Source organism: Nerophis lumbriciformis, linkage group LG06 (assembly GCF_033978685.3).
Source record: "Nerophis lumbriciformis linkage group LG06, RoL_Nlum_v2.1, whole genome shotgun sequence".
Classification (NCBI taxonomy): Eukaryota; Metazoa; Chordata; class Actinopteri; order Syngnathiformes; family Syngnathidae; genus Nerophis; species Nerophis lumbriciformis.
The window spans coordinates 4,668,451-4,678,450 of NC_084553.2; the positions used below are offsets into that span (position 1 = coordinate 4,668,451).

The window sequence follows — 10,000 nt, forward strand, 5'->3', positions numbered from 1 at the left end:
CATCACACAGCAAACAACACACATACATACAACTAGAAGGAGGCAACATCACACAGCAAACAACACACATACATACAACTAGAAGGAGGCAACATCACACAGAAAACAACACACATACATACAACTAGAAGGAGGCAACATCACGCAGCAAACAACACATACATACAACTAGAAGGAGGCAACATCACACAGCAAACAACACACATACATACAACTAGAAGGAGGCAACATCACACAGCAAACAACACACATACATACAACTAGAAGGAGGCAACATCACACAGCAAACAACACACATACATACAACTAGAAGGAGGCAACATCACGCAGCAAACAACACACATACGTACAACAGGAAGGAAGCAACATCACACAGCAAACAACACACATACAACTAGAAGGAGGCAACATCACACAGCAAACAACACACATACATACAACAGGAAGGAGGCAACATCACACAGCAAACAACACACATACATACAACTAGAAGGAGGCAACATCACACAGCAAACAACACACATACATACATCTAGAAGGAGGCAACATCACACAGCAAACAACACACATACATACAACAGGAAGAAGGCAACATCACACAGCAAACAACACACATACATACAACTAGAAGGAGGCAACATCACACAGCAAACAACACACATACATACAACTAGAAGGAGGCAACATCACACAGCAAACAACACACATACATACAACTAGAAGGAGGCAACATCACACAGCAAACAACACACATACATACAACTAGAAGGAGGCAACATCACACAGCAAACAACACACATACATACAACTAGAAGGAGGCAACATCACACAGCAAACAACACACATACATACAACAGGAAGAAGGCAACATCACACAGCAAACACCACACATACATACAACAGGAAGGAGGCAACATCACACAGCAAACAACACACATACATACAACTAGAAGGAGGCAACATCACACAGCAAACAACACACATACATCCAATAGGAAGGAGGCAACATCACACAGCAAACAACACACATACATACAACTAGTAGGAGGCAACATCACACAGCAAACAACACACATACATACAACTAGAAGGAGGCAACATCACACAGCAAACAACACACATACATACAACTAGAAGGAGGCAACATCACACAGCAAACAACACACATACATACAATAGGAAGGAGGCAACATCACACAGCAAACAACACACATACATACAACTAGTAGGAGGCAACATCACACAGCAAACAACACACATACATACAACTAGAAGGAGGCAACATCACACAGCAAACAACACACATACATACAACTAGAAGGAGGCAACATCACACAGCAAACAACACACATACATACAACTAGAAGGAGGCAACATCACACAGCAAACAACACACATACATACAACTAGAAGGAGGCAACATCACGCAGCAAACAACACACATACATACAACTAGAAGGAGGCAACATCACACAGCAAACAACACACATACATACAACTAGAAGGAGGCAACATCACACAGCAAACAACACACATACATACAACTAGAAGGAGGCAACATCACACAGCAAACAACACACATACATACAACTAGAAGGAGGCAACATCACACAGCAAACAACACACATACATACAACTAGAAGGAGGCAACATCACACAGCAAACAACACACATACATACAACTAGAAGGAGGCAACATCACACAGCAAACAACACACATACATACAACAGGAAGAAGGCAACATCACACAGCAAACACCACACATACATACAACAGGAAGGAGGCAACATCACACAGCAAACAACACACATACATACAACTAGAAGGAGGCAACATCACACAGCAAACAACACACATACATCCAATAGGAAGGAGGCAACATCACACAGCAAACAACACACATACATACAACTAGTAGGAGGCAACATCACACAGCAAACAACACACATACATACAACTAGAAGGAGGCAACATCACACAGCAAACAACACACATACATACAACTAGAAGGAGGCAACATCACACAGCAAACAACACACATACATACAATAGGAAGGAGGCAACATCACACAGCAAACAACACACATACATACAACTAGTAGGAGGCAACATCACACAGCAAACAACACACATACATACAACTAGAAGGAGGCAACATCACACAGCAAACAACACACATACATACAACTAGAAGGAGGCAACATCACACAGCAAACAACACACATACATACAACTAGAAGGAGGCAACATCACACAGCAAACAACACACATACATACAACTAGAAGGAGGCAACATCACACAGCAAACAACACACATACATACAACTAGAAGGAGGCAACATCACACAGCAAACAACACACATACATACAACTAGAAGAAGGCAACATCACACAGCAAACAACACACATACATACAACTAGAAGGAGGCAACATCACACAGCAAACAACACACATACATACAACTAGAAGGAGGCAACATCACACAGCAAACAACACACATACATACAACTAGAAGGAGGCAACATCACACAGCAAACAACACACATACATACAACTAGAAGGAGGCAACATCACACAGCAAACAACACACATACATACAACTAGAAGGAGGCAACATCACACAGCAAACAACACACATACATACAATAGGAAGGAGGCAACATCACACAGCAAACAACACACATACATACAACTAGTAGGAGGCAACATCACACAGCAAACAACACACATACATACAACTAGAAGGAGGCAACATCACACAGCAAACAACACACATACATACAACTAGAAGGAGGCAACATCACACAGCAAACAACACACATACATACAACTAGAAGGAGGCAACATCACACAGCAAACAACACACATACATACAACTAGAAGGAGGCAACATCACACAGCAAACAACACACATACATACAACTAGAAGGAGGCAACATCACACAGCAAACAACACACATACATACAACTAGAAGGAGGCAACATCACACAGCAAACAACACACATACATACAACTAGAAGGAGGCAACATCACACAGCAAACAACACACATACATACAATAGGAAGGAGGCAACATCACACAGCAAACAACACACATACATACAACTAGTAGGAGGCAACATCACACAGCAAACAACACACATACATACAACTAGAAGGAGGCAACATCACACAGCAAACAACACACATACATACAACTAGAAGGAGGCAACATCACACAGCAAACAACACACATACATACAACTAGAAGGAGGCAACATCACACAGCAAACAACACACATACATACAACTAGAAGGAGGCAACATCACACAGCAAACAACACACATACATACAACTAGAAGGAGGCAACATCACACAGCAAACAACACACATACATACAACTAGAAGGAGGCAACATCACACAGCAAACAACACACATACATACAACTAGAAGGAGGCAACATCACACAGCAAACAATACACATACATGCAACTAGAAGAAGGCAACATATATAAATGTGTTATACTTGTATAGCACTTTTCTACCTTCAAGATACTCAAAACGCTTTGACACTATTTCCACATTCACACACTGATGGCGTAGTATATGTTGTTTATGTACTACACATGCATACTACACATATGTAGTATATGTACTATACATGTATACTGCACATATGTAGTATATGCACTATACATGTATACTACACATATGCAGTACATGTACTAAACATGTATACTGCACAAATGTAGTATATGTACTATACATGCATAATATTCATATGTAGTATATGTACTATACATGCATACTACACATATGTAGTATATGTACAATACATGTATACTGCATATATGTAGTATATGTACTATACATGCATAATATTCATATGTAGTATATATACTATACCTGCATACTACACATATGTAGAATATGTACAATACATGTATACTGCACAAATGTAGTATATGCACTATACGTGTTTATTGCACATATGTAGTATATGTAAAATACATGTATACTGCACATATGTAGTATATGTACTATTCATGTATACTGCACATATGTAGTATATGTACTATACATGCATAATATTCATATGTAGTATATATACTATACATGCATACTACACATATGTAGTATATGTACAATACATGTTTACTACACATATGTAGTATATGCACCATACGTGTTTATTGCACATATGTAGTATATGTACAATACATGTTTACTACACATATGTAGTATATGTAAAATACATGTATACTGCACATATGTAGTATATATACTACACATGCATACTACACATATGTAGTATATGTAAAATACATGTATACTGCACATATGTAGTATATGTACAATACATGTATACTGCACAAATGTAGTATATGCACTATACGTGTTTATTGCACATATGTAGTATATGTACAATACATGTTTACTCCACATATATAGTATATGTAAAATACATGTATACTGCACATATGTAGTATATGTACTATACATGTTTACTACACATATGTAGTATATCTACTATACATGTTTACTGCACATATGTAGTATATGTACTATACATGCATACTACACATGTGTAGTATATGTAAAGTACATGAATACTGCACATATGTAGTATATGTACTATACATGCATACTGCACATATGTAGTATATGTACTATACATGCATACTGCACATATGTAGTATACATGTATATTACACATATGTAGTCGAAGTAGTATACATGTATAATACACATATGTAGTCAAAGTAGTACACATGTATATTACACATATGTAGTAGAAGAAGTATACATGTAATGTAGTGACATTCATAATAACATGTAATATTTACATATTTTCAATATGCTTTAAGTACATATGTAGTATCTATTAACATTCATAATAACATGTAATATTGACATATTTTCAATATGCTTTAAGTACATATGTAGTATCTATTAACATTCATGATAACATGTAATATTGACATATTTTATCTGTACACGCTCTGAGTATATATGTAATGTGGTAGAAATGAAGAGTTGAACGCTGCCATCAGCGCAGCAGGACTGCTCCTCCCTCCCCTCGGCAGCCATGAGTATCTCAATCACGTATCAGCGTGTGTTCTCTTCATCCATCAGTGGAGATAACACCATCCTTCTCCTCCTCCTTTCCTCCCTCCTTCTTTCCTTTCCTCCCTCCTTCAACACGCTTTCTACCATTCCGCTCTCTTCTTCTTGACAAACACTAAACGTGACACCACAGAAGCAGGAGAAATGCGCCTCTACGGGGAGCGCTTGACTGCGTGTGTGTGTGTGTGTGTGTGTGTGTGTGTGTGTGTGTGTGTGTGTGTGTGTGTGTGTGTGTGTGTGTGTGTGTGTGTGTGTGTGTGTGTGGCGGACATGGCGGATAAGCCGATAATATTTCTATTTTGGAAGGGGAGAAGGGAAAGTGGAAGCTGGTTCCGTGCACACTGTAAAGACTGTACGTGGGTGGTGTGTGTGTGTGTGTGTGTGTGTGTGTGTGTGTGTGTGTGTGTGTGTGTGTGTGTGTGTGCGTGTGTGTGTGTGTGTGTGTGTGTGTGTGTGTGTGTGTGTGTGTGTGTGTGTGTGTGTGAGAGAAGCATGTGTATACAGCTGAATATCGAGTGTTCTAACATGCAGTTCTGTTCCTATTTTTAGGCACATTCTATCCAAACACCTTGCAGGACTGCTTGTATCGCACATGATATCACACACAAGTAAACATGTTGCAGGACTGCTTGTATCGCACATGGGATCGCGCACAAGTCAACACGATGCAAGGCTGCGTGTATCCCACATGATATCACACACAAGTAAACATGTTGCAAGACTGCTTGTATCGCACATGATATCACACACAAGTAAACATGTTGCAGGACTGCATGTATTGCATATGATATTACACACAAGTAAACACGATGCAGGGCTGCTTGTATCACACATGGTATCACACACAAGTCAACACGATGCAGGAATGCGTGTATCGTACATGATATCACGCGCAAGTAAACACGATGCAGGGTTGCGTGTATCGCAAATAATATCACACACAAGTAAATATGTTGCAGGACTGCGTGTATCGCACATGATATCACACACAAGTAAATATGTTGCAGGACTGCTTGTATCGCACATGATATCACACACAAGTAAACATGTTGCAGGACTGCGTGTATTGCATATGATATTACACGCAAGTAAACACGCTGGAGGACTGCTTGTATCGCATGTGATATCACACGCAAGTAAACACGATGAAGGGCTGCTTGTATCACACATGATATCGCACACAAGTAAATACGATGCAGGGATGCTTGTATCGCACATGATATCACGCACAAGTAAACATGTTGCAGGGCTGCGTGTATCGCACGTGATATCACACACAAGTAAACACGCTGCAGGACTGCTTGTATAGCACATGATATCACACACAAGTAAACACGCTGCAGGACTGCGTGTATCGCACATGATATCACACACAAGTCAACACGATGCAGGACTGCTTGTATCACACGTGATATCACACACAAGTAAACATGCTGCAGGACTGCTTGTATCGCATGTGATATCACACACAAGTAAACACGCTGCAGGACTGCTTGTATCGCACGTGATATCACACACAAGTAAACATGCTGCAGGACTGCTTGTATCGCACATGATATCGCGCACAAGTAAACATGATGCAGGACTGCTTGTATCGCACCTGATATCACACAGGAATGCGTGAATCGTACATGATATCACGCACAAGTAAACACGTTGCAGGGATGCGTGTATCCCACATGATATCACACACAAGTAAACACGCTGCAGGACTGCTTGTATCGCACGTGATTTCACACACAAGTAAACACGCTGCAGGGCTGCATGTATCGCACATGATATCACACACAAGTAAACACGCTGCAGGACTGCTTGTATCACATGTGATATCACACACAAGTAAACACGCTGCAGGACTGCTTGTATCGCACGTGATTTCACACACAAGTAAACACGCTGCAGGGCTGCGTGTATCGCACATGATATCACACACAAGTAAACACACTGCAAGTAAACACACTGCAGGACTGCTTGTATCGCACATGATATTACGGAATTCCTGGGATTTTGGGAAAAACGAAAAAAAACTGTTAAAAAAGAACTTTGTTTTTTGTCCTGATTAAGAGGAATGTTTTGAAGGGGGAACGGTTGAAAAATGTGGAAGGAGTAGTCGCCAAAAAAAGGGTGGAAATAGGGCTTTGGAAAACCAGGAATTCTGGAAAATCCTGGAATCATTTTGAACTTGGAAAAAAAGTAGTTTAAATTTCCAGGACGGTGGAATGTGTTGAGGGTGGAATGTTTTGAATAGGTTGAAAAATGTGAAAATGGTGAACGTTTGAAAAATGGCCAATTCATTTTGAATGGGAAAAATGTCCCGGAAACCCTGGAATGCTGGGAAATCTGGGAATTTTTGGAATTTGTCAAAGGAGAACTTGCGATTCCCGAATAGGCTGAATAGTTTGAAGTTGGAACGCTTTGAATCGGGTGAAAAATGTGAAGTAGTTTAATAAATAGATTAATTTTGGTGAAGAAAAGTAAATGTGTGAATGTTTTGGAGCATTCACACAATTCCAAACAAAAAATTCTGAAAAAAATTAAAGCTGCAAGCAGCGTTGGTCGGGCCCGCATATTTGGCAGGTGCTAGTCCTAAGTGTCCCAATACTTTTGTCCAGTTTTAGTCCCAAGTGTCCCAATACTTTTGTCCAGTTTTAGTAGTAAGTGTCCCAATACTTTTGTCAAGTTGTAGTCCTAAGTGTCCCAATACATTTGTCCAGTTTTAGTCCTAAGTGTCCCAATACTTTTGTCTAGTTTTAGTAGTAAGTGTCCCAATACATTTGTCAAGTTTTAGTCCTAAGTGTCCCAATACTTTTGTCCAGTTTTAGTCCTATGTGTCCCAAAACATTTGTCCAGTTTTAGTCCTAAGTGTCCCAATACTTTTGTCCAGTGGTAGTTCTAAGTGTCCCAATACTTTTGTCAAGTTTTAGTCCCAAGTGGCCCAATACTTTTGTCAAGTTTTAGTCCTAAGTGTCCCAATACTTTTGTCCAGTGGTAGTTCTAAGTGTCCCAATACTTTTGTCAAGTTTTAGTCCCAAGTGGCCCAATACTTTTGTCAAGTTTTAGTCCTAAGTGTCCCAATACTTTTGTCCAGTGGTAATCCGAAGTGTCCCAATATTTATGTCAAGTTGTAGTCAAGTGTCCCAATACTTTTGTCAAGTTTTAGTCCCAAGTGGCCCAAAACTTTTGTCAAGTTTTAGTCCCAAGTTTCCCAATACTTTTGTCAAGTTGTAGTCCCAAGTGTCCCAATACTTTTGTCCAGTTGTCGTTCTAAGTGTCCCAATACTTTTGTCCAGTTTTCGGCCTAAGTGTCCTAAGACTTTTGTCTAGTGTACCTACCTTGTCTGCATTGTGTGGGCACGTTGGTGCTTCCTGCTTTTAAGCAGCCATCTTAAAAAAACAGCAGCGCAGCAGCATCAGCGCAGCGGGTCTTTGAAGGGTCATAAAATCAAAACCGGAGCAGGTATTAAAACGCTGTTCTGTTATTTTTTGAAGCCGAAACGACAAACGCGCTCAGAGGAGATAGATTTTGAAGAAAGGTGACCGGTTTTTACAAAAATTTTGTTTTGAAGGGGGAATAGCAAACTTCCTGTTGATTTTTGCTGGGGGTTGTAGGCCTAAGTGAGACCTACATAGAGGTTTTTGTTTCATGTCTCTCCGACCTTCCCAGTGGGAGTTACAGGCAGTTTTGTCCGTTTTTTTCATCCGAGGAGCAGTTTTTTGTGCGTTTTATTAAAAAATTGCGCTAGAGCACAATTTTGAGTTTTGGGGTTAGCTTTTTTTATTAGATCACAATTTTTGCCAGTCTTGATGTGTGCGTTCAGTTTGGTGAGTTTTGAAGCATGTTAAGGGGGTCAAATTACAGCTCAAAGAGGCAAAAGTGACTGTTTTTAGTAGTTTTTTGTTTTTTTTGAAGGGGGAATTGCCAACTTCCTGTTGATTTTAGCCCGAGAATGTACCATTACGAAATGTAGGTCTAAGTCAGACCTACATAGAGGTTTTTGTTTGGTTCATGTCTCTCCGACCTTCCTAGTGGGAGTTACAGGCAGTCTAGTTTTTTTTTTTCTTCCTAGGGTGCGCTAGAGCGCAATTTTGAGTTTTGTGGTTCGTTTTTTTTTAAAAAAAGGCAATTTTCGCAGGTCCTGATGTGGTGAGTTTTGAAGCATGTTAAGTGGGTCAAATTACAGTTTAATGTGGCGGCGGAAGAATAAAGAATAAAACCTTACAAATTCAATAGGTCCTTATGTCCCATTGCATAAGGACTCCCTGTGGGAGTCCTTATGCAATGGGCCATGCGGGCCCTAAAAAAAGGCAATTTTCGCAGGTCCTGATGTGTGGGTCAAATATGGTGAGTTTTGAAGCATGTTAAGTGGGTCAAATTACAGTTTAATGTGGCGGCGGAAGAATAAAGAATAAAGAATAAAACCTTACAAATTCAATAGGTCCTTATGTCCCATTGCATAAGGACTCCCAAAGGGAGTCCTTATGCAATGGGCCATGCGGGCCCTAACAAAACTAAAAGCTTACTTTTTTTATATGTGCATAGTATGTATATGTTATTAATGTTGTGAATACACATCTTTATATATCTAGAAAGGCTGGTCCTAAAGAGGGAGGCTTTTTTCTCAGGTCCCTAGAAGGTGAGAACCACATAAATGTGTGTGAGTGTACCTCTTTGGAGCCAGACTTGGCCAGGTAGATGGCGCTGCGTTGGCAGGCCTCGTCCAAGCAGACGGGGAGGAGGTGGTCCTGGTAGCCGTCACCATCTGCCAAAAATCAATTTAAGAAAAAAGATCAGTGAAAAAAAACAACAGAAGACGAGTGTTAGAATAATTGTAAGTTATCACAAAAAAAACTTTGTGTTGAAATGAGTTCCAGGCAAAAGGACAGGGTCT

General features: G+C 40.0%; 1 protein-coding gene across 1 annotated transcript in view; it reads right to left on the bottom strand.

Annotated features, from left to right (window-relative positions):
* Nucleotides 1–10,000, bottom strand: part of itfg1 (integrin alpha FG-GAP repeat containing 1) — a 402,483-nt gene that overhangs the window by 197,710 nt on the left and 194,773 nt on the right. Inside the window, exon 9 of the mRNA XM_061963663.1 lies at nt 9,777–9,871. Within this exon, the coding sequence (XP_061819647.1) occupies nt 9,777–9,871 (95 nt within the window). The remainder of the gene's footprint in view (nt 1–9,776; nt 9,872–10,000) is intronic.